The 25,732-nt window shown below is 49.0% G+C and overlaps 1 protein-coding gene across 1 annotated transcript in view; it reads left to right on the top strand.

Moving 5' to 3' along the window:
* The first annotated feature begins 8,947 nt into the window (after positions 1–8,947).
* LOC110518228 (calcium uniporter protein, mitochondrial-like) overlaps positions 8,948–25,732 on the top strand; it is a 110,171-nt gene continuing 93,386 nt past the window's right edge. Inside the window, exon 1 of the mRNA XM_036956389.1 lies at positions 8,948–9,221. Within this exon, the coding sequence (XP_036812284.1) occupies positions 9,105–9,221 (117 nt within the window). The 5' untranslated portion in view covers positions 8,948–9,104. The remainder of the gene's footprint in view (positions 9,222–25,732) is intronic.

Here is a 25,732-nt window from a genome sequence, read left to right as displayed (position 1 = left end):
CAGCCTCTGTCCTCTCTCACCCCTTGGAATCCATCACGCAGCCTCTGTCCTCTCTCACCCCTTGGAATCCATCACGCAGCTTCTGTCTTCTCTCACCCCTTGGAATCCATCACGCAGCTTCTGTCCTCTCTCACCCCCTGGAATCCATCATGCAGCCTCTGTCCTCTCTCACCCCCTGGAATCCATTACGCAGCCTCTGTCCTCTCACCCCCTGGAATCCATCACGCAGCCTCTGTCTTCTCTCACCCCTTGGAATCCATCACGCAGCCTCTGTCCTCTCACCCCTTGGAATCCATCACGCAGCCTCTGTCCTCTCTCACCTTGGAATCCATCACGCAGCCTCTGTCCTCTCTCACCTTGGAATCCATCACGCAGCCTCTATCCTCTCGCCCCTTGGAATCCATCACGCAGCCTCTGTCCTCTCACCCCTTGGAATCCATCACGCAGCCTCTGTCCTCTCTCACCCCCTAGAATCCACCACGCAGCCTCTGTTCCCTCTCACCTTGGAATCCATCACGCAGCCTCTGTCCTCTCACCCCCTGGAATCCATCATGCAGCCTCTGTCCTCTCACCCCCTGGAATCCATCACACAGCCTCTGTCTCCTCTCACTCTTGCCCAGCCTATACAGGCGTGGCACTGTGAATGTCACTGCGTTGACATTACATTATAAAATTAATTATGTTATATTCCATTAAGGATGTCCTTCATCAGGCATTGCCTGCAGTGTCAAGGTCTAGGTCCCAAATGGCACCCTATTCGCTATGTAGTGCATTACTTCTGACCTGGGCCCATAGGGCTCTGGTAAAAGCAGTGCACTATACACTCTTAGAAGTAAAGGTGCCTGGAAGAACCTTTTGGGATGCCACACTGGCGGAACCTTTCCCGTTCAAAAAGGTTCCTTGAGGAACCCCTCTGAAAAGGTTATTTGAGGAACCCCTCTGAAAAGGTTCCTTGAGGAACCCCTCTGAAAAGGTTCCTTGAGGAACCCCTCTGAAAAGGTTCCTTGAGGAACCCCTCTGAAAAGGTTCCTTGAGGAACCCCTCTGAAAAGGTTCCTTGAGGAACCCCTCTGAAAAGGTTCCTTGAGGAACCCATCTGAAAAGGTTCCTTGAGGAACCCATCTGAAAAGGTTCCTTGAGGAACCCATCTGAAAAGTTTCAAACCAAAACCTTTTTGTGATGGGAGGGGTTAATTTTTTAAAATTAATATATTGTAGAGGTAGCAGCCTATCAGATTGGAGGTGTGGAGGTATTGGACACCCATTAGTGTAAATGTCATTCCTCAAATAAAATAAAATGTATTGGTAGTGAAATGCTTGTGCTTCTAGTTCCGACGGTGCCGTACTTGCCGTAACAAGTAATCTAACAATTCCCCAACAACTACCTAATACACACATCTAAAGGGATGGAAAAATAATATGTACATATAAATATATGGATGACTGATGGCCGAGCGGCATAGGCAAGATGCAGTAGATGGTATAGAGTACAGTATAGACATGTGATATGAGTAATGTAAGATATGTAAACATTATTAAAGTGGCATTGTTCAAAGTGGCATTGTTTAAAGTGACCAGTGATCCCATCATTGAAGTGTCCAGTGATTGGGTCTCAATGTAGGCAGCAGCCTCTCTGAGTTAGTGATGGCTGTTTAGCAGTCTGATGGCCTTGAGATAGAAGCTGTTTTTCAGTCTCTCGGTCCCTGCTTTGATGCACCTGTACTGACCTCGCCTTCTGGACGATAGCGGGGTGAACGTGTCATGTATTGTCATGTTGTGTCTTGTTTCTGTCCTTTCCCTTCACCCTGTCTCCCTCTGCTGGTCGTTATTAGGTTACCTTTTCTCCCCCTCTTTCCCCCAGCTGTTCCTTGTCTCCTCCTAACTACCTCGTCACCCCTTTTCCCACCTGTTCCCTTTTTCCCTCTGATTAGTCCTCTATATCTCTCTCTGTTTTTGTTCCTGTCTTTGTCGGATTCTTGTTTGTGTTATTCATGCCTGAACCAGACTATCGTCATGTTTGCTGCAACCTTGTCCTGTCCTGTCGGAATCTGCCGGTCCATCTGAGCCTACCTATGTTTTGTCATTAAAGAAGCTCTGTTTACGTTAATTCGCTTTTGGGTCCTCATTCACGCACCGTAACAGAACGAGCAGTGGCTCGGGTGGTTGTTGTCCATGATGATCTTTATGGCCTTCCTGTGACATCGGATGCTGTAGAAGTCTTGGAGGGCAGGTAGTTTGCCCCCGGTGACGCGTTGTGCAGACTGCACCACCCTCTGGATTGTGACTTTGTCTCTATACCAACATTTCGCTTGTTTGATTGCCTTGCAGAGGGAATAACTACGCTGTTTATATTCGGCCATATTCCCAGTCATATTCCCTATCCATGGTTAAATGCGGTGGTTCACGCTTTTAGTTTTGCCTGGTTAGGGTAGGTTTTAATAGTCACAGTGGGTACAACATCTCCAATGCACTTCCTTATAAAGTCACTCACCGAGTCAGCGTCTAGGTCGATGTTATTCTCGGAGCCTACCCAGAACATTTCCCAGTCCACGTGATCAAAACAATCTTGTAGCGTGGATTCCGATTGGTCAGACCAGCGTTGAATGGTTCTAGTCACGGGTACATCCTGTTAGAGTTTCTGCCTATAAGACGGTAGGAGCAAGATGGAGTCGTGATCGGATTTGCCGAAAGGAGGGTGGGGGAGAACCTTGTATGCATCGCGGAAGTTAGAGTAGCAGTGATCTAGGGTTTTTCCCCCGCGCGAGTGCTACAATCAATATGCAGATAGAATTTAGGTAGACTTGTTCTCAAATTTGCTTTGTTAAAATCCCCAGCTACAATAAATGCAGCCTCAGAATATATGGTGCCCAGTGAAGTTCCTTGGGGGCCATCGTGGTGTCTGCTTGATGGGGTATATACAGGGCTGTGATGATAACTGACGAGAATTCTCTTGTGAGGTAATATGGCCTGCATTTGATTGTAAGGAATTCTAGGTTGGGTGAGCAGAAGAACATACAGTTATTGTATGTTATGGTTACACCATAAGTCATTAATCATGAAGCATACACCCCCACCCTTCTTCTTCCCAGAGAGGTGTTTATCTGTGTCGGCGCAATGCATGAAGAAGCCCGGTGGCTGAGCCGATTCCGACAACGTATCCCTGAGAGGATGTTACAATCTCTGATGTCTCCGTGGAAGGCAACCCTTGCTGTAATTTTGTCCACCTTGTTGTCAAGAGACTGGATATTGGCGAGTAGTATACTGGGAAGCGGTGGGCGGTGTGCTCCCCTACGGAGCCTGACCAGGAGGCCGCTCCTGTCACGTCCTGACCTTAGTTCCTTTTTTATGTCTCTATTTTAGTTTGGTCAGGGCGTGAGTTGGGGTGGGCATTCTATGTTTTCTGTTTTGTGTGTATTGCACCTTGCAGAACTGTTTGTTTGTTGTGTTGTTGTTTTTGTTCAAGTATTCGTATTATTTAAAAGTATTATGAATACTTACCACGCTGCGCCTTGGTCCTCTTCTCCTTCTCCCGACGACAATCATTACAGCTCCGTCTACATTTTCTGCGGCGCCGTTGTTTTGGGTCGGGCTACTGGGATTAGATCCACTGTTCAGGGTGGAGGTCCGAACAAAGGCTCCGCTTCGGGAAAGTCGTATTCCTGGTCGTAATGTTGGTAAGTTGACATCGCTCTTATATCCAGTAGTTCCTCCCGGCTGTATGCAATAAGACTCCAGATTTCCTGGGCTAACAATGTAAGAAATAATATATAAAAAAAACTAAATACTACATAGTTTCCTAAGGACTCGAAGCGAGGCGACCCTCTCTGTCGTCGCCATCTTGCTAAGGTGTTCATCATGTTAACTTTGTACACTGCAAAAAATATATCCTTGAATATTTATGCATATTATATATTCTAATATAATATTAGCAATTCTGTTTACATACTTTATAGCGTTAAAGTGATAACTATTCCAACTTTGGAAATTGCACAGGCCCTTGAGGAACTCATACACCTCCTGTAAAGCTCATTGAAGCTACAAAACCGTCAGTGTTCAACCTTAACCTGTGATGACAATTCAACAGAACAAATTAACAGGAATGACATTTACCACAGCAGGTTACAGTATGTATATATTTTTGTGCATCGTAAAACATCGCCCCTACTAAGCCACGCCTCCGGGAACCCATTGCTACATTGAACCGTTTAAGGTTCCTCCAGGAACCCCGACAACTTACCGTAGGTGCAGATATGAACCATTGACTAGCAATGGTTCGTTGAGGAACTCCAGGGTTCCGCGAGTCACCACTAATTCTAAGAGTGTAGGGAATTGGGTGTCATTTCAGCAGCAAACACAAGGTCTCCCCACCAATCAGGGGGAGGAAAGGTCCCTGCTTGCTTGGAAATTGATTTGCACATTAGTAATATAACCTTAACAATAAGGTTACCTTTAAAAAAAAGGACTTGTCATTACTTTATTGACAGTCAATTAAACATTATTAGACACATTATGAATCGTTAATAAACATTTATAATTCCTTGGTTAAAATTCCAAGGAGACTTTGGTCGAATACTACACCATAAGTGTAATTATTGAACAACATTGAATGTTTTTGGGGGGTATTTTTATTCCAGCAACAGCGAATAATCCATGTTCATAAATCAAAGTTACATATTTGTCCATTTGAGAAAGAGGAACTGCTCCGGTGTCTGTATGGGTAATAGATCAATTGGATTAGATTTGATCACGATCCGTCTGGCACTCCTTTGAGAGAGAGAGAGAGAGAGAGAGAGAGATGGAGAGAGAGAGATGGAGAGAGAGAGAGAGAGAGAGTGAGAGAGAGAGAGAGAGAAAGAGAGAGATGGAGATAGAGAGAGAGAGATGGAGAGAGAGAGAGAAAGAGAGAGAGAGAGAGAGAGAGAGAGACAGAGCGAGAGAGAGAGACAGAGAGAGAGAGAGAGAGAGATAGAGAGGCTAATAATAGATAAAGGATAGTGCACTACATGGGGAATAGGGTGCCATTTTGAGATACATAATGGAAAGTGTGAAAGGTCTCTGGTACAAACAGTGTGATAGCAATGCCATTATTTCATTTTCTGTCTAAACGTTCAGAGCGCCTCTTTCTACTCCCGGTGATAATTAAATGCTTCTGCATTGTGCTGTTAATTTATACAATACATTTATGAAGATGTGTTGACACCAGAACACAGTACAGACCTGGATAGACATTATCCCCAATGCTAAATTCGGCGTTCTGTTTTGCTTGTTTACAGCGGGTCATTTCATAAGGAACTGTCAGAGGTGGAGCTCTAAGATAGTTACATCACCAATTTGTTTTAATAAAGGCACTAACATGGCGGCAGTTCTTACACCTGGCCCAAGTCTCTCTTTATACAGTAGCAGTCAACAGTTTGGACACACCTACTCATTCCAGGGTTTTTCTTTATTTTTACTATTTACTACATTGTAGAATTATAGTGAAGACATCAAAATTATGAAATAATACAAATGGAATCATGTAGTAACATAAAAAGTGTTAAACAAATCAAAATATATTTTATATTTGAGATTCTTCAAAGTACTCTTTGCCTTGATGACAGCTTTGCACACTCTTTACATTTAAAGTTAATTTGTGGAATTTCTTTCATTCTTAATCAGTTGTGTTGTGACAAGGTAGAGGTGGTATACAGAAGATCGCCCTATTTGGTAAAAGACCAAGCCCATATTACGGCAAGAATTGGTCAAATAAGCAAAGAGAAACAACAGCCCATCATTACTTTAAGACATGAAGGTCAGTCAATGCCGGGAAATTTCAAGAAATGTCAAAGTTTCTTCAAGTGCAGTCGCAAAAAACCATCAAGCGCTATGATGAAACTGGTTCTCATGAAGAACGCCACAGGAAAGGAAGTCGCAAAAAAATGCTTTGTCATTATGGGGTATTGTGATGTCATTATGAGGTATTGTGATGTCATTATGAGGTATTGTGATGTCATTATGGGGTATTGTGGTGTCATTATGAGGTATTGTGATGTAATTATGGGGTATTGTGATGTCATTATGGGGTATTGTGGTGTCATTATGAGGTATTGTGATGTCATTATGGGGTTATTGTGATGTCATTATGGGGGTATTGTGATGTCATTATGGGGTATTGTGTGTAGATTTATGAGGGGGAAAAACAATGTTATCCATTTTAAAATAAGGCTGTAACGTAAGAACATTTGGAAAAAGTCAATGGGTCTGAATACTTTCTGAATTCTCTGTATTTACATATACAATTTGTATACTACATATTCAAAAGTATGTGGTCACCCCTTCAAATTAGTTGATTCTGCTATTTCAGCCACATTTCAGCCACATTTCAGCCACTTCGTCAAATCCAGTTCAAGTCAGTCAGTTCGTCAAATTTCTGCCCTGCAAGAGCTGCCTCGGTCAACTGTAAGTGCTGTTATTGTGAAGTGAGAAATGTCTAGGAGCAACAGCGGCTCAGCCGTGAAGTGGTAGGCCACACAAGCTCACCTGAACGGGACCGTCGAGTGCTGAAGCGCGTAGTGCGTATAAATCAGCGCGTCAACATCGCCTGTCCTTGGTTGCAACGCTCACTACCGAGTTCCAAACTGCCTCTGGAAGCAACTTCCATAGCGAAGCAGACAAAACAAACAAACACAAGCCTAAGATCACCGTGTGCAATGCCAAGCATCGGCTGGTGTGGTGTAAAGCTCGCCGTCATTGTACTCTGGAGCAGCGGAAACACGTTCTCTGGAGTGGTGAATCACACTTCTCCATCTGGCAGTCCAACGGATGAATCTGGGTTTGGCGGATGCCAGGAGAAGGCTACTTGCCCGAATGCACGAGCAGGTGTCCACATACTTCTGGTCATGTAGTGTAGCTAATTAGCACATGCTGTAACATGGAGATATTGACATGTGGGAACAGTAACCTTATAAAGGTGTTATCAATTTAACGTTTTGTTTTTTAAAAATGGTTTCTTGCTGATATCATAGATAAGGTCCTTCTGCTTCCAAGACCGTACTCCAAGCGATGCGTGTTGATGTTTAGACCGAGTGTTGGGGCTCTTAATAACAAAACTCCCTTGTACAGAAGACACCTTCTTCCTGTGACTTAAAAATAAATAAATAATGTAACTGAGAGTCATGATTATGGGAGAACAGTAGCCTAGCCTACTTACTTACTAAAGTGCAATACCTGATTTAAACACAGCTTGCTGTGTGAAGGTGATGAACATCTAAGGATAAGGGCAAAATCCTCAAAGTGCGGTTTGACAAGTCAATTGGATCACATAGATGTTCTATCGGCTCTCTGCCTAGGTAGTTGTTTGTCTGTAAACTAGAATGGACCGTAGCGCATTATCTGATTTGGTCGAATCGTCCGGCTCTGTACCGGGAAATATGAAGCACGCGGAATAGCCTTTTCTCTCATTCGATGAAAAGTGTTTACACCCGCCCTTAGATGACTGATCTGCCAATCGGATGTCTTCTTACGCATTTCTTTGAACTTATTATTTAAAGTCTGTGGTTAGAGCCATGGCTTTTCCTCTCTTTTTCGCGCTGGCTTTTCTACATTTTATGTCGTAGCGAATTGCAATAACAGAAATGAAACGGCATTTCATAAATCGATCATGGCTTTCATTCTGAGTTATAGTTAAAGGTATTATTAGCTGTCTAGGCTACTGTACAGTGCTGAGTGTGTGCAACCTCGTCTCTGTTTCTGAAATGCATTCATTGGGCTGTGTTGTGTGTAAACGGTAACCCAGCCCCGCAGACCGCCTACTGTAGGTCTACTCCCCCGCTGTCCCTCTCCGCCTGCCTCCCTCCCTCTCCACCTGCCTCCCTCTCCGCCTCCTCTCCGACTCCCTCCCTCTCCACCTGCCTCCCTCTCCGCCTCCTCTCCACCTCCCTCCCTCTCCTCCTCCTCTCCGCCTCCCTCCCTCTCCACCTGCCTCCCTCTCCACCTCCTCTCAGCCTGCCTCCCTCTCCACCTGCCTCCCTCTCCACCTGCCTCCCTCTCCGCCTCCCTCCCTCTCCACCTCCCTCCCTCTCCGCCTGCCTCCCTCTCCACCTCCTCCCCTCTCCACCTCCTCTCCGCCTCCCTCCCTCTCCACCTGCCTCCCTCTCCACCTCCTCTCAGCCTGCCTCCCTCTTCGCCTGACTCCCTCTCCACCTCCTCTCCACCTGCCTCCCTCTCCACCTCCTCTCCGCCTCCCTCCCTCTCCGCCTGCCTCCCTCTCCACCTCCTCTCCGCCTGCCTCCCTCTCCACCTCCTCTCCGCCTGCCACAGGTCTCCGCCTCCCTCCCTCTCCGCCTCCCTCCCTCTCCGCCTCCCTCCCTCTCCGCCTGCCATGTTCTCCGCCTCCCTCCCTCCCTCTCCGCCTGCCTCCCGCCTCCCTCCCTCCCTCTCCACCTCCTATCCACCTGCCTCCCTCTCCGCCTGCCATGGTCTCCGCCTCCCTCCCTCTCCGCCTCCCTCTCTCTCCGCCTCCCTTCCTCTCCGCCTCCCTCTACACCTCCATCTCCGCCTCCCTCCCTCTCCACCTCCTCTCCATCTCTTCTCCGCCTCCCTACCTCTCCGCCTCCTCTCAGCCTCCCTCCCCCTTCTCCGCCTCCCTCCCTCTCCGCCTGCCATGGTCTCCGCCTCCCCCCTCTCCACATCCTCTCCGCCTCCCTCTCCACCTCCATCTCCGCCTCCCTCCCTCTCCACCTCCTCTCCATCTCTTCTCCGCCTCCCTACCTCTCCGCCTCCTCTCAGCCTCCCTCCCCCTTCTCCGCCTCCCTCCCTCTCCGCCTGCCATGGTCTCCGCCTCCCCCCTCTCCACATCCTCTCCGCCTCCCTCTCCACCTCCATCTCCGCCTCCCTCCCTCTCCACATCCTCTCCACCTCCATCTCCGCCTCCCTCCCTCTCCGCCTGCCTCCCTCTCGGCCTCCCTCCCTCTCCACCTGCCTGCCGCCTCCCTCCCTCTCCGCCTCCCTCCCTCCCTCTCCATCTCTTCTCCGCTTGCCTCCCGCCTCCCTCTCCGCCAGCCACGGTCTCGCCTGGTCCGCTTGCAGGATTTGCCTCTCCGAGCCTTCCGGATATTTCACTACAGAGATGGCTGCGAATGTGTGTAGATCAGTCCGTCTCTTGTCCCGTAGCAGCGGACAAGTGGCCAGCGGGCTCCCCGCACTTGTTATCTCGTCACAGCGGCACCAGCAGCACATGAGACCGGTAAGACCTCAGACCTAGAAGCGGGCGAGGTGCGGGATAAGGGAGGGCAGCGATGGGCTATTTTGACTGTAGCTTTAATGACTGGGCTTGCTAAGGAAGTAACGCTAACTAGCATCGTTAATAGTATTTATCTTCGTGGATATTAGTTGACTAAACTTTGTTAAGCTTGGATATAATGGCAGTTTGTTTTTGTCGGGAGTATTTGTGTTTGTTGCTACAACTGTTTAAAACGGGATACAGTCAGTCAATCACCTCCGGCGTTTTGTTTTGACAGCAATGCAGTTTTTAGGTGTCCTCTGTCGACCACTGGCCCGCACTCTATAGTAATGTAGCTGTGTGGGCATTATTTACAATGTCCCAGGCTTGGTGAGAGCCGTTTGCTCTCTGTTCATACGTATGAACCATATCAACGGATTGAATCTAACTACAATCGCTGGGTGTGTATTTGTTGTTGTTGTTGTTGTTCCACGGAATCACCTTGAATGCAACAGTGAGCTACAACGTCCCAATGTTGATGAAGTGCGGACAGCTGCACGGTAATATGGATGTGGCACCGTCCCCGGTTTGGACACCGACGAAAATGGATAGACCACCTTGTGTTTTATCGTTCTCCATTGACCTGGTTTACCCAATGCTTGCCATTCTATATATTTTTGTAATAGACTGCCCCGTTGGTTTTGTTTTCCCATGTCAATCGATGAGAGAGAGAGAGAGAAAGCCTCGTCGAACCGTGTCCGTTATGTGAACGGCAGGGTCGCGGTGTGTGTAGTACGATAGTGGCATGACAGTGCGGCAGAATATAACTCCTTGTCTTGTCGTGGGGTGAACACTGAAGCCCTGCGTCTCCCTATAAGCGGCAGGGAACTACATGCAGGAAGTGTAGGAAGAAACCCCCCCCCCCCAAAAAAAAACAAACACACCTATGTACATCAGAACCAAGGAGTTCCACAGACGCTTGATTATGTCAGTGTGCTTCTCTATATCCCTCCCTCTCTCCCTCCCTCCATCCCTCTCACCCTCCCTCCTCTGCGGGGGTGTTTCCCTGTTCGGCTAAGAGCTCCAGGGTTTTCTTCCTGCAAGCTCAGGGCCCTGGAGGAATACATTATGCTTGTGCAGCACCACACACACACACACAATGCGCACACACACATACTCACACTGTCATGTGCACAAGCACTCACACACACACACACACACATCGGTCACACTGGGCTGATTCCACACTGGCAGAAAGGTAATTGTGTTTGCGAGGTCCTGCCAATACTTCTCAATGGTGCAGTAATTACATCTGAGCCAGTCCACATTGTGTGTGTGTGTGTGTCTCTGTGTGTGTGTGTGTGTGTGTGTGTGTGTGTGTGTGTGTGTGTGAGACTGTGTGGGTCTTCCACTTCAACTCAAACTCCTCAATAACAACCAGATGAGGGACGGAGACAGGACGAGATAGAGAGAGTGAGACAGAGAGCAATACAGTGGAATGAGGATGTGAAGTCATGATTCCATCTCCCGAAGTCTTTGAAGAGTTAGGACTTCAGATGATTATCTTAAATCCACAGCCACCCTCCCACCCCTCCTCATCCCCAAAGGGACGGAGAGAGCTAGCAAGTAGGGCTGGCAAAAATGATTTTATAACCATATAAACGAAAGGTTATGGATTAAGAACGTCATGAAAATAAAATAACTGTAATAACCATTTTTTAAATAATAATATATATATAATACTGTGGCAGCATGTATACTTAACAATGTGATGGCACTTTGTTGCTCCTTCCTGAGACAAGCAAGGTGCAGCGAGCAGAGGAGAGGGAAAATACATGCATATATATATATATACGGAGACCGTGGTCATTTGGTTAGCCATCATCCACAGTTCCATGTCGGTCACAGCCCTGTTGGTGAGTTAGCAACTCAAATAAATATAAAATACATAGCTCGAGCCCTCTGGGTTTTACACGACTGTTTCCACGACTGCTGGCACTGGTGCTACGACCTCTTTCAGTCGATGGTACCGGAACATGATTTTGTTGCACCAATTTTCTCTCTATATGTATTTTATTTTATTTACAATTGATAATGGACCTTGTGTTCTTAACATTGATTTGTGACGGCAAAGCAAAGCCTGTACAAAAAAAGATGGCTATTTATTGCAGTTTTCAAGGTGCCATGTTTTATTTTCTGTGAATTTGAAATAAAATAATAATTGATACCAAAAAGCATAAAAACTAATTAAAAGAGGGAAGAAGGACTTCAGGTTTCCTCTCTCAGAATCACATACCTGTGAAATCTATATTTTTGTGTAGTTGACCCATTAAATAAGGTATGCACACCAGCCAGACAGTTGTGTTTGGCTAACAGTGTTTCTGTAGATTACAGTGCCTTGCGAAAGTATTCGGCCCCCTTGAACTTTGCGACCTTTTGCCACATTTCAGGCTTCAAACATAAAGATATAAAACTGTATTTGTTTGTGAAGAATCAACAACAAATGGGACACAATCATGAAGTGGAACGACATTTATTGGATATTTCAAACTTTTTTAACAAATCAAAAACTGAAAAATTGGGCGTGCAAAATTATTCAGCCCCCTTAAGTTAATACTTTGTAGCGCCACCATTTTCTGCGATTACAGCTGTAAGTCGCTTGGGGTATGTCTCTATCAGTTTTGCACATCGAGAGACTGAAATTTTTTCCAATTCCTCCTTGCAAAACAGCTCGAGCTCAGTGAGGTTGGATGGAGAGCATTTGTGAACAGCAGATTTCAGTTCTTTCCACAGATTCTCGATTGGATTCAGGTCTGGACTTTGACTTGGCCATTCTGACACCTGGATATGTTTATTTTTGAACCATTCAATTGTAGATTTTGCTTTATGTTTTGGATCATTGTCTTGTTGGAAGACAAATCTCCGTCCCAGTCTCAGGTCTTTTGCAGACTCAATCCGGTTTTCTTCCAGAATGGTCCTGTATTTGGCTCCATCCATCTTCCCATCAATTTTAACCATCTTCCCTGTCCCTGCTGAAGAAAAGCAGCCCCAAACCATGATGCTGCCACCACCATGTTTGACAGTGGGGATGGTGTGTTCAGCTGTGTTGCTTTTACGCCAAACATAACGTTTTGCATTGTTGCCAAAAAGTTCAATTTTGGTTTCATCTGACCAGAGCACCTTCTTCCACATGTTTGGTGAGTCTCCCAGGTGGCTTGTGGCAAACTTTAAACAACACTTTTTATGGATATCTTTAAGAAATGGCTTTCTTCTTGCCACTCTTCCATAAAGGCCAGATTTGTGCAATATACGACTGATTGTTGTCCTATGGACAGAGTCTCCCACCTCAGCTGTAGATCTCTGCAGTTCATCCAGAGTGATCATGGGCCTCTTGGCTGCATCTCTGATCAGTCTTCTCCTTGTATGAGCTGAAAGTTTAGAGGGACGGCCAGGTCTTGGTAGATTTGCAGTGGTCTGATACTCCTTCCATTTCAATATTATCGCTTGCACAGTGCTCCTTGGGATGTTTAAAGCTTGGGAAATCTTTTTGTATCCAAATCCGGCTTCACAACAGTATCTCGGACCTGCCTGGTGTGTTCCTTGTTCTTCATGATGCTCTCTGCGCTTTTAACGGATCTCTGAGACTATCACAGTGCAGGTGCATTTATACGGAGACTTGATTACACACAGGTGGATTGTATTTATCATCATTAGTCATTTAGGTCAACATTGGATCATTCAGAGATCCTCACTGAACTTCTGGAGAGAGTTTGCTGCACTGAAAGTAAAGGGGCTGAATAATTTTGCACGCCCAATTTTTCAGTTTTTGATTTGTTAAAAAAGTTTGAAATATCCAATAAATGTCGTTCCACTTCATGATTGTGTCCCACTTGTTGTTGATTCTTCACAAAAAAATACAGTTTTATATCTTTATGTTTGAAGCCTGAAATGTGGCAAAAGGTCGCAAAGTTCAAGGGGGCCGAATACTTTCGCAAGGCACTGTACCTGTGAGGGGAGTTTTCACAACAAACGACCACCGGAATTGATGCAAATAATCCTGATTCTGCCAGGGCAAATAATGCTGATTCTGCCAGGGCAAATAATCCTGATTCTGCCAGGTAGGAATACTCTACTTTGTAGTTACCTTTTTGAATTATCTTTCCATCTACCTCAAAAAAACGGTTAGGCTATCGTTAGCATCGCTAACGGCTACATAAAATCTTAGATGTGTCGGCCCTACGGGTACCGCGCACGGCCGGGCTCGGCATTCAGGTCAATTTACCAGGACGGGCCAGTGCACACTGAAAGCTACTGGCCCGAATGGGGGAGGTGGGGAGAACTGGCCTGGGTCAAGATCTGGCCTGGGTCAAGATCTGGCCTGGGTCAAGATCTGGCCTGGGTCAAGATCTGGCCTGGGTCAAGATCTGGCCTGGGTCAAGATCTGGCATGAAAGTGAATGATGTGTGCATCATTTCAATAGCAAGTGATTTTATCTTTCATTTGTGGGGTCGACAAGTAGCCTACTGGGTTCATACACACATTGGCAAGTCAAAATCAAATACTTTTTTATTTTTTATTTTTTCAAATAACTTTTTCATTGTTGTACTAACCTATAGAGGGGGAAAAAAAATCCCTTAAAAATGTATGCATTACGAGTAATGTGGTTTTTTAAAGGCCTACCCAATGATATTATGCATTGACACATCATTTTTACATTCTAAAGTATGTCAGAATAACGTGGCCTGACTGAATTGACATGTTCCCCACGCAAACACTAATGAAGTCTGTCCATGTGGTAGCTAGTCAGTCTGTCCATGTGGTAGCTGGTCACTCTGTCCATGTGGTAGCTGGTCACTCTGTCCATGTGGTAGCTAGTCAGTCTGTCCATGTGGTAGCTAGTCAGTCTGTCCATGTGGTAGCTAGTCAGTCTGTCCATGTGGTAGCTGGTCACTCTGTCCATGTGGTAGCTAGTCAGTCTGTCCATGTGGTAGCTGGTCACTCTGTCCATGTGGTAGCTGGTCACTCTGTCCATGTGGTAGCTAGTCAGTCTGTCCATGTGGTAGCTAGTCAGTCTGTCCATGTGGTAGCTGGTCACTCTGTCCATGTGGTAGCTACTCACTCTGTCCATGTGGTAGCTGGTCACTCTGTCCATGTGGTAGCTAGTCAGTCTGTCCATGTGGTAGCTAGTCAGTCTGTCCATGTGGTAGCTGGTCACTCTGTCCATGTGGTAGCTGGTCACTCTGTCCATGTGGTAGCTAGTCACTCTGTCCATGTGGTAGCTAGTCAGTCTGTCCATGTGGTAGCTGGTCACTCTGTCCATGTGGTAGCTACTCACTCTGTCCATGTGGTAGCTGGTCACTCTGTCCATGTGGTAGCTAGTCAGTCTGTCCATGTGGTAGCTAGTCAGTCTGTCCATGTGGTAGCTGGTCACTCTGTCCATGTGGTAGCTGGTCACTCTGTCCATGTGGTAGCTGGTCACTCTGTCAATGTGGTAGCTGGTCACTCTGTCCATGTGGTAGCTGGTCACTCTGTCCATGTGGTAGCTGGTCACTCTGTCCATGTGGTAGCTGGTCACTCTGTCCATGTGGTAGCTGGTCACTCTGTCCACGTGGTAGCTAGTCACTCTGTCCATGTGGTAACTGGTCACTCTGTCCATGTGGTAGCTGGTCACTCTGTCCATGTGGTAGCTAGTCAGTCTGTCCATGTGGTAGCTAGTCAGTCTGTCCACGTGGTAGCTAGTCAGTGTGTCCATGTGGTAGCTGGTCAGTCTGTCCATGTGGTAGCTAGTCAGTCTGTCCATGTGGTAGCTGGTCACTCTGTCCATGTGGTAGCTACTCACTCTGTCCATGTGGTAGCTGGTCACTCTGTCCATGTGGTAGCTGGTCACTCTGTCCATGTGGTAGCTAGTCAGTCTGTCCATGTGGTAGCTAGTCAGTCTGTCCATGTGGTAGCTGGTCACTCTGTCCATGTGGTAGCTGGTCACTCTGTCCATGTGGTAGCTGGTCACTCTGTCCATGTGGTAGCTGGTCACTCTGTCCATGTGGTAGCTGGTCACTCTGTCCATGTGGTAGCTAGTCACTCTGTCCATGTGGTAACTGGTCACTCTGTCCATGTGGTAACTGGTCACTCTGTCCATGTGGTAGCTGGTCACTCTGTCCATGTGGGAGCTGGTCACTCTGTCCATGTGGGAGCTGGTCACTCTGTCCATGTGGTAGCTGGTCACTCTGTCCATGAGGTAGCTGGTCACTCTGTCCACGTGGTAGCTACTCACTCTGTCCATGTGGTAGCTACTCACTCTGTCCATGTGGTAGCTAGTCAGTCTGTCCACGTGGTAGCTAGTCAGTCTGTCCACGTGGTAGCTACTCAGTCTGTCCACGTGGTAGCTAGTCAGTGTGTCCATGTGGTAGCTGGTCAGTCTGTCCATGTGGTAGCTGGTCAGTCTGTCCACGTGGTAGCAACTCACTCTGTCCACTTGGTAGCTACTCACTCTGTCCATGTGGTAGCTAGTCAGTCTGTCCACGTGGTAGCTAGTCAGTCTGTCCACGTGGTAGCTAGTCAGTCTGTCCACGTGGTAGCTACTCAGTCAGTCCACGTGGTAGCTAGTCAGTCTGTCCACGTGGTAGCTAGTCAGTCTGTCCACGTGGTAGCTAGTCAGTCTGTCCACGTGGTAGCTAGTCAGTCTGTCCATGTGGTTGCTAGTCAGTCTGTCCATGTGGTAGCTGGTCAGTCTGTCCATGTGGTAGCTAGTCAGTCTGTCCATGTGGTAGCTGGTCACTCTGTCCATGTGGTAGCTACTCACTCTGTCCATGTGGTAGCTGGTCACTCTGTCCATGTGGTAGCTAGTCAGTCTGTCCATGTGGTAGCTAGTCAGTCTGTCCATGTGGTAGCTGGTCACTCTGTCCATGTGGTAGCTGGTCACTCTGTCCATGTGGTAGCTGGTCACTCTGTCAATGTGGTAGCTGGTCACTCTGTCCATGTGGTAGCTGGTCACTCTGTCCATGTGGTAGCTGGTCAGTCTGTCCATGTGGTAGCTGGTCACTCTGTCCATGTGGTAGCTGGTCACTCTGTCCATGTGGTAACTGGTCACTCTGTCCATGTGTTAACTGGTCACTCTGTCCATGTGGTAGCTGGTCACTCTGTCCATGTGGTAGCTGGTCACTCTGTCCATGTGGGAGCTGGTCACTCTGTCCATGTGGTAGCTGGTCACTCTGTCCATGTGGTAGCTGGTCACTCTGTCCATGTGGTAGCTGGTCACTCTGTCCATGAGGTAGCTGGTCAGTCTGTCCACGTGGTAGCTACTCACTCTGTCCATGTGGTAGCTAGTCAGTCTGTCCACGTGGTAGCTAGTCAGTCTGTCCACGTGGTAGCTACTCAGTCTGTCCACGTGGTAGCTAGTCAGTGTGTCCACGTGGTAGCTGGTCAGTCTGTCCATGTGGTAGCTGGTCACTCTGTCCACGTGGTAGCTACTCACTCTGTCCACGTGGTAGCTAGTCAGTCTGTCCACGTGGTAGCTAGTCAGTCTGTCCACGTGGTAGCTACTCACTCTGTCCACGTGGTAGCTACTCACTCTGTCCATGTGGTAGCTAGTCAGTCTGTCCACGTGGTAGCTAGTCAGTCTGTCCACGTGGTAGCTAGTCAGTCTGTCCACGTGGTAGCTACTCAGTCTGTCCACGTGGTAGCTAGTCAGTCTGTCCACGTGGTAGCTAGTCAGTCTGTCCACGTGGTAGCTAGTCAGTCTGTCCACGTGGTAGCTAGTCAGTCTGTCCACGTGGTAGCTAGTCAGTCTGTCCATGTGGTAGCTAGTCAGTCTGTCCATGTGGTAGCTGGTCACTCTGTCCATGTGGTAGCTGGTCACTCTGTCCATGTGGTAGCTGGTCACTCTGTCCATGTGGTAGCTGGTCACTCTGTCCATGTGGTAGCTGGTCACTCTGTCCATGTGGTATCTAGTCACTCTGTCCATGTGGTAACTGGTCACTCTGTCCATGTGGTAACTGGTCACTCTGTCCATGTGGTAGCTGGTCACTCTGTCCATGTGGGAGCTGGTCACTCTGTCCATGTGGGAGCTGGTCACTCTGTCCATGTGGTAGCTGGTCACTCTGTCCATGAGGTAGCTGGTCACTCTGTCCACGTGGTAGCTACTCACTCTGTCCATGTGGTAGCTAGTCAGTCTGTCCATGTGGTAGCTAGTCAGTCTGTCCACGTGGTAGCTAGTCAGTCTGTCCACGTGGTAGCTACTCAGTCTGTCCACGTGGTAGCTAGTCAGTGTGTCCATGTGGTAGCTGGTCAGTCTGTCCATGTGGTAGCTGGTCACTCTGTCCATGTGGTAGCTGGTCACTCTGTCAATGTGGTAGCTGGTCACTCTGTCCATGTGGTAGCTGGTCACTCTGTCCATGTGGTAGCTGGTCAGTCTGTCCATGTGGTAGCTGGTCACTCTGTCCATGTGGTAGCTGGTCACTCTGTCCATGTGGTAACTGGTCACTCTGTCCATGTGTTAACTGGTCACTCTGTCCATGTGGTAGCTGGTCACTCTGTCCATGTGGTAGCTGGTCACTCTGTCCATGTGGGAGCTGGTCACTCTGTCCATGTGGTAGCTGGTCACTCTGTCCATGTGGTAGCTGGTCACTCTGTCCATGTGGTAGCTGGTCACTCTGTCCATGAGGTAGCTGGTCAGTCTGTCCACGTGGTAGCTACTCACTCTGTCCATGTGGTAGCTAGTCAGTCTGTCCACGTGGTAGCTAGTCAGTCTGTCCACGTGGTAGCTACTCAGTCTGTCCACGTGGTAGCTAGTCAGTGTGTCCACGTGGTAGCTGGTCAGTCTGTCCATGTGGTAGCTGGTCACTCTGTCCACGTGGTAGCTACTCACTCTGTCCACGTGGTAGCTAGTCAGTCTGTCCACGTGGTAGCTAGTCAGTCTGTCCACGTGGTAGCTACTCACTCTGTCCATGTGGTAGCTACTCACTCTGTCCATGTGGTAGCTAGTCAGTCTGTCCACGTGGTAGCTAGTCAGTCTGTCCACGTGGTAGCTAGTCAGTCTGTCCACGTGGTAGCTACTCAGTCTGTCCACGTGGTAGCTAGTCAGTCTGTCCACGTGGTAGCTAGTCAGTCTGTCCACGTGGTAGCTAGTCAGTCTGTCCACGTGGTAGCTAGTCAGTCTGTCCACGTGGTAGCTAGTCAGTCTGTCCATGTGGTAGCTAGTCAGTCTGTCCATGTGGTAGCTGGTCACTCTGTCCATGTGGTAGCTGGTCACTCTGTCCATGTGGTAGCTGGTCACTCTGTCCATGTGGTAGCTGGTCACTCTGTCCATGTGGTAGCTGGTCACTCTGTCCATGTGGTAGCTAGTCACTCTGTCCATGTGGTAACTGGTCACTCTGTCCATGTGGTAACTGGTCACTCTGTCCATGTGGTAGCTGGTCACTCTGTCCATGTGGGAGCTGGTCACTCTGTCCATGTGGGAGCTGGTCACTCTGTCCATGTGGTAGCTGGTCACTCTGTCCATGAGGTAGCTGGTCACTCTGTCCACGTGGTAGCTACTCACTCTGTCCATGTGGTAGCTAGTCAGTCTGTCCATGTGGTAGCTAGTCAGTCTGTCCACGTGGTAGCTAGTCAGTCTGTCCACGTGGTAGCTACTCAGTCTGTCCACGTGGTAGCTAGTCAGTGTGTCCATGTGGTAGCTGGTCAGTCTGTCCATGTGGTAGCTGGTCAGTCTGTCCACGTGGTAGCAACTCACTCTGTCCACTTGGTAGCTACTCACTCTGTCCATGTGGTAGCTAGTCAGTCTGTCCACGTGGTAGCTAGTCAGTCTGTCCACGTGGTAGCTAGTCAGTCTGTCCACGTGGTAGCTACTCAGTCAGTCCACGTGGTAGCTAGTCAGTCTGTCCACGTGGTAGCTAGTCAGTCTGTCCATGTGGTTGCTAGTCAGTCTGTCCATGTGGTAGCTGGTCAGTCTGTCCATGTGGTAGCTAGTCAGTCTGTCCATGTGGTAGCTGGTCACTCTGTCCATGTGGTAGCTACTCACTCTGTCCATGTGGTAGCTGGTCACTCTGTCCATGTGGTAGCTAGTCAGTCTGTCCATGTGGTAGCTAGTCAGTCTGTCCATGTGGTAGCTGGTCACTCTGTCCATGTGGTAGCTGGTCACTCTGTCCATGTGGTAGCTGGTCACTCTGTCAATGTGGTAGCTGGTCACTCTGTCCATGTGGTAGCTGGTCACTCTGTCCATGTGGTAGCTGGTCAGTCTGTCCATGTGGTAGCTGGTCACTCTGTCCATGTGGTAGCTGGTCACTCTGTCCATGTGGTAACTGGTCACTCTGTCCATGTGTTCACTGGTCACTCTGTCCATGTGGTAGCTGGTCACTCTGTCCATGTGGTAGCTGGTCACTCTGTCCATGTGGGAGCTGGTCACTCTGTCCATGTGGTAGCTGGTCACTCTGTCCATGTGGTAGCTGGTCACTCTGTCCATGAGGTAGCTGGTCACTCTGTCCATGTGGTAGCTGGTCACTCTGTCCATGAGGTAGCTGGTCAGTCTGTCCACGTGGTAGCTACTCACTCTGTCCATGTGGTAGCTAGTCAGTCTGTCCACGTGGTAGCTAGTCAGTCTGTCCACGTGGTAGCTACTCAGTCTGTCCACGTGGTAGCTAGTCAGTGTGTCCACGTGGTAGCTGGTCAGTCTGACCATGTGGTAGCTGGTCACTCTGTCCACGTGGTAGCTACTCACTCTGTCCACGTGGTAGCTAGTCAGTCTTTCCACGTGGTAGCTAGTCAGTCTGTCCACGTGGTAGCTACTCACTCTGTCCACGTGGTAGCTACTCACTCTGTCCATGTGGTAGCTAGTCAGTCTGTCCACGTGGTAGCTAGTCAGTCTGTCCACGTGGTAGCTAGTCAGTCTGTCCACGTGGTAGCTACTCAGTCTGTCCACGTGGTAGCTAGTCAGTCTGTCCACGTGGTAGCTAGTCAGTCTGTCCATGTGGTAGCTAGTCAGTCTGTCCACGTGGTAGCTAGTCAGTCTGTCCACGTGGTAGCTACTCACTCTGTCCACGTGGTAGCTACTCACTCTGTCCACGTGGTAGCTAGTCAGTCTGTCCACGTGGTAGCTAGTCAGTCTGTCCACGTGGTAGCTACTCACTCTGTCCATGTGGTAGCTAGTCAGTCTGTCCACGTGGTAGCTAGTCAGTCTGTCCACGTGGTAGCTAGTCAGTCTGTCCACGTGGTAGCTAGTCAGTCTGTCCACGTGGTAGCTAGTCAGTCTGTCCACGTGGTAACTGGTCACTCTGTCCATGTGGTAACTGGTCACTCTGTCCATGTGGTAACTGGTCACTCTGTCCATGTGGTAGCTGGCCACTCTGTCCATGTGGTAGCTGGTCACTCTGTCCATGTGGTAGCTGGTCACTCTGTCCATGTGGGAGCTGGTCACTCTGTCCATGTGGGAGCTGGTCACTCTGTCCATGTGGTAGCTGGTCACTCTGTCCATGAGGTAGCTGGTCACTCTGTCCATGTGGTAGCTGGTCACTCTGTCCATGAGGTAGCTGGTCAGTCTGTCCACGTGGTAGCTACTCACTCTGTCCATGTGGTAGCTAGTCAGTCTGTCCACGTGGTAGCTAGTCAGTCTGTCCACGTGGTAGCTACTCAGTCTGTCCACGTGGTAGCTAGTCAGTGTGTCCACGTGGTAGCTGGTCAGTCTGTCCATGTGGTAGCTGGTCACTCTGTCCACGTGGTAGCTACTCACTCTGTCCACGTGGTAGCTAGTCAGTCTGTCCACGTGGTAGCTAGTCAGTCTGTCCACGTGGTAGCTACTCACTCTGTCCACGTGGTAGCTACTCACTCTGTCCATGTGGTAGCTAGTCAGTCTGTCCACGTGGTAGCTAGTCAGTCTGTCCACGTGGTAGCTAGTCAGTCTGTCCACGTGGTAGCTAGTCAGTCTGTCCACGTGGTAGCTAGTCAGTCTGTCCACGTGGTAGCTAGTCAGTCTGTCCACGTGGTAGCTAGTCAGTCTGTCCACGTGGTAGCTAGTCAGTCTGTCCACGTGGTAGCTAGTCAGTCTGTCCATGTGGTAGCTACTCACTCTGTCCACGTGGTAGCTACTCACTCTGTCCACGTGGTAGCTAGTCAGTCTGTCCACGTGGTAGCTAGTCAGTCTGTCCACGTGGTAGCTACTCACTCTGTCCATGTGGTAGCTAGTCAGTCTGTCCACGTGGTAGCTAGTCAGTCTGTCCACGTGGTAGCTAGTCAGTCTGTCCACGTGGTAGCTACTCACTCTGTCCATGTGGTAGCTAGTCAGTCTTTCCACGTGGTAGCTAGTCAGTCTGTCCAAGTGGTAGCTAGTCAGTCTGTCCACGTGGTAGCTAGTCAGTCTGTCCACGTGGTATCTAGTCAGTCTGTCCACGTGGTAGCTAGTCAGTCTGTCCACGTGGTAGCTAGTCAGTCTGTCCATGTGGTAGCTAGTCAGTCTGTCCACGTGGTAGCTAGTCAGTCTGTCCACGTGGTAGCTAGTCAGTCTGTCCACGTGGTAGCTAGTCAGTCTGTCCACGTGGTAGCTAGTCAGTCTGTCCACGTGGTAGCTAGTCAGTCTGTCCACGTGGTAGCTAGTCAGTCTGTCCACGTGGTAGCTAGTCAGTCTGTCCACGTTTTAGCTAGTCAGTCTGTCCACGTGGTAGCTAGTCAGTCTGTCCACGTGGTAGCTACTCAGTCTGTCCACGTGGTAGCTAGTCAGTGTGTCCACGTGGTAGCTGGTCAGTCTGTCCATGTGGTAGCTGGTCACTGTCCACGTGGTAGCTAGTCAGTCTGTCCACGTGGTAGCTAGTAAGTCTGTCCACGTGGTAGCTAGTCAGTCTGTCCACGTGGTAGCTACTCACTCTGTCCACGTGGTAGCTACTCACTCTGTCCATGTGGTAGCTAGTCAGTCTGTCCACGTGGTAGCTAGTCAGTCTGTCCACGTGGTAGCTAGTCAGTCTGTCCACGTGGTAGCTAGTCAGTCTGTCCACGTGGTAGCTACTCAGTCTGTCCACGTGGTAGCTAGTCAGTCTGTCCACGTGGTAGCTAGTCAGTCTGTCCACGTGGTAGCTAGTCAGTCTGTCCACGTGGTAGCTAGTCAGTCTGTCCATGTGGTAGCTACTCACTCTGTCCACGTGGTAGCTACTCACTCTGTCCACGTGGTAGCTAGTCAGTCTGTCCACGTGGTAGCTAGTCAGTCTGTCCACGTGGTAGCTACTCACTCTGTCCATGTGGTAGCTAGTCAGTCTGTCCACGTGGTAGCTAGTCAGTCTGTCCACGTGGTAGCTAGTCAGTCTGTCCACGTGGTAGTTAGTCAGTCTGTCCACGTGGTAGCTACTCACTCTGTCCATGTGGTAGCTAGTCAGTCTGTCCACGTGGTAGCTAGTCAGTCTGTCCAAGTGGTAGCTAGTCAGTCTGTCCACGTGGTAGCTACTCACTCTGTCCATGTGGTAGCTAGTCAGTCTGTCCATGTGGTAGCTAGTCAGTCTGTCCACGTGGTAGCTAGTCAGTCTGTCCACGTGGTAGCTAGTCAGTCTGTCCACGTGGTAGCTAGTCAGTCTGTCCACGTGGTAGCTACTCACTCTGTCCATGTGGTAGCTAGTCAGTCTGTCCACGTGGTAGCTAGTCAGTCTGTCCAAGTGGTAGCTAGTCAGTCTGTCCACGTGGTAGCTAGTCAGTCTGTCCACGTGGTATCTAGTCAGTCTGTCCACGTGGTAGCTAGTCAGTCTGTCCACGTGGTAGCTAGTCAGTCTGTCCATGTGGTAGCTAGTCAGTCTGTCCACGTGGTAGCTAGTCAGTCTGTCCATGTGGTAGCTAGTCAGTCTGTCCACGTGGTAGCTACTCACTCTGTCCATGTGGTAGCTAGTCAGTCTGTCCACGTGGTAGCTAGTCAGTCTGTCCACGTGGTAGCTAGTCAGTCTGTCCACGTGGTAGCTAGTCAGTCTGTCCACGTGGTAGCTAGTCAGTCTGTCCACGTGGTAGCTAGTCAGTCTGTCCACGTTTTAGCTAGTCAGTCTGTCCACGTGGTAGCTAGTCAGTCTGTCCACGTGGTAGCTACTCAGTCTGTCCACGTGGTAGCTAGTCAGTGTGTCCACGTGGTAGCTGGTCAGTCTGTCCATGTGGTAGCTGGTCACTCTGTCCACGTGGTAGCTACTCACTCTGTCCACGTGGTAGCTAGTCAGTCTGTCCACGTGGTAGCTAGTCAGTCTGTCCACGTGGTAGCTACTCACTCTGTCCACGTGGTAGCTACTCACTCTGTCCATGTGGTAGCTAGTCAGTCTGTCCACGTGGTAGCTAGTCAGTCTGTCCACGTGGTAGCTAGTCAGTCTGTCCACGTGGTAGCTAGTCAGTCTGTCCACGTGGTAGCTACTCAGTCTGTCCACGTGGTAGCTAGTCAGTCTGTCCACGTGGTAGCTAGTCAGTCTGTCCACGTGGTAGCTAGTCAGTCTGTCCACGTGGTAGCTAGTCAGTCTGTCCATGTGGTAGCTACTCACTCTGTCCACGTGGTAGCTACTCACTCTGTCCACGTGGTAGCTAGTCAGTCTGTCCACGTGGTAGCTAGTCAGTCTGTCCACGTGGTAGCTACTCACTCTGTCCATGTGGTAGCTAGTCAGTCTGTCCACGTGGTAGCTAGTCAGTCTGTCCACGTGGTAGCTAGTCAGTCTGTCCACGTGGTAGCTAGTCAGTCTGTCCACGTGGTAGCTACTCACTCTGTCCATGTGGTAGCTAGTCAGTCTGTCCACGTGGTAGCTAGTCAGTCTGTCCAAGTGGTAGCTAGTCAGTCTGTCCAAGTGGTAGCTAGTCAGTCTGTCCACGTGGTAGCTAGTCAGTCTGTCCACGTGGTATCTAGTCAGTCTGTCCACGTGGTAGCTAGTCAGTCTGTCCACGTGGTAGCTAGTCAGTCTGTCCATGTGGTAGCTAGTCAGTCTGTCCACGTGGTAGCTAGTCAGTCTGTCCATGTGGTAGCTAGTCAGTCTGTCCACGTGGTAGCTAGTCAGTCTGTCCACGTGGTAGCTAGTCAGTCTGTCCACGTGGTAGCTAGTCAGTCTGTCCACGTGGTAGCTAGTCAGTCTGTCCACGTGGTAGCTAGTCAGTCTGTCCACGTTTTAGCTAGTCAGTCTGTCCACGTGGTAGCTAGTCAGTCTGTCCACGTGGTAGCTAGTCAGTCTGTCCACGTTTTAGCTAGTCAGTCTCACCATCAGATGTTTAAGAGCTATTAAGGAGTTTCTTATGTCATGTTTTAAAATGAGAAAAACATCCAAAAACGTGTTCCCTTTTGTAATGGAATGCTTTGTATGGAAAACCAAGTTGAAGCCAACATTCAATGTTCTTTTGCCTCTAATAACTGCACACGGTTTTACCGCAACAAGACCTGCACAACACCCTTCAATGGAAACGGTGGGGAAACAAATGAAAAACACCTACATCTCTCCAGAAAAAATGATCTGAAATGAAACAGAATAGTTATATTAGAGCAGTGCAGCTTCTAAATCGGTTGTGGTAAATTCAAGAACCTCTTCCCACAGTAGGCCTAGAAAATAGCATTTCAGATGCATCCGTTGTGAAGGCCAGTAGAGAAAACACTAAATTACAATGCCCTTGTCAATAGGAAGCCCATGGATGTTTAAAAGGACTCGTAAATCTTTTCTGAAAGTGGTTCTCTCTGCGGGACGGTTCCAAGACGCAAATGATTGAGCCTTGGCTTTCACCATCTGGACTGGGGCACCTCTCTTTTTTTAATGTTTCAATCTGTCCCGTCAGGGCGGCAGGGTAGCCTAGTGGTTAGAATGGAGGGGCGGCAGGGCAGCCTAGTGGTTAGAGTGGAGGGGCGGCAAGGTAGCCTAGTGGTTAGAGTGTAGAGGCGGCAGGGTAGCCTAGTGGTTAGAGTGGAGGGGCGGCAGGGTAGCCTAGTGGTTAGAGTGGAGGGGCGGCAGGGTAGCCTAGTGGTTAGAGTGGAGGGGCGGCAGGGTAGCCTAGTGGTTAGAGTGGAGGGGCGGCAGGGTAGCCTAGTGGTTAGAGTGGAGGGGCGGCAGGGTAGCCTAGTGGTTAGAGTGGAGGGGCGGCAGGGTAGCCTAGTGGTTAGAGTGGAGGGGCGGCAGGGTAGCCTAGTGGTTAGAGTGGAGGGGCGGCAGGGTAGCCTAGTGGTTAGAGTGGAGGGGCGGCAGGGTAGCCTAGTGGTTAGAGTGGAGGGGCGGCAGGGTAGCCTAGTGGTTAGAGCGTTGGACTAGGTTGCCAGTTCAAATCCCGAGCTGACAAGGTACAAATCTGTTCCTAGGCCGTCATTGAAAATAAGAATTTGTTCTTAACTGACTTGCCTGGTTAAATAAAGGTAAAATAAAAAATAAAATAAAAATATGATGGTAGTGAACATCAGGCTGAAAGAAAATGCCTGTTAAATTGAAAGGTGAGAACGTCAGGATGCTTGATTGATATACTGTCACCTTTTCTAGTTTTGTTACTCTAATCAAATGCTACCAGTAGAATATTAAGGAAAGAGGGGATACCCTAGTCAGTTGTACAACTGGAAGGGAACGGGTGATACCCTAGTCAGT

The sequence above is a fragment of the Oncorhynchus mykiss genome, chromosome 20 (genome assembly GCF_013265735.2).
Source record: "Oncorhynchus mykiss isolate Arlee chromosome 20, USDA_OmykA_1.1, whole genome shotgun sequence".
In the NCBI taxonomy this organism is placed as follows: domain Eukaryota; kingdom Metazoa; phylum Chordata; class Actinopteri; order Salmoniformes; family Salmonidae; genus Oncorhynchus; species Oncorhynchus mykiss.
The sequence above is the reverse complement of the archived record's forward strand: the minus strand, read 5'-3'. Positions and strand labels throughout refer to the sequence as shown.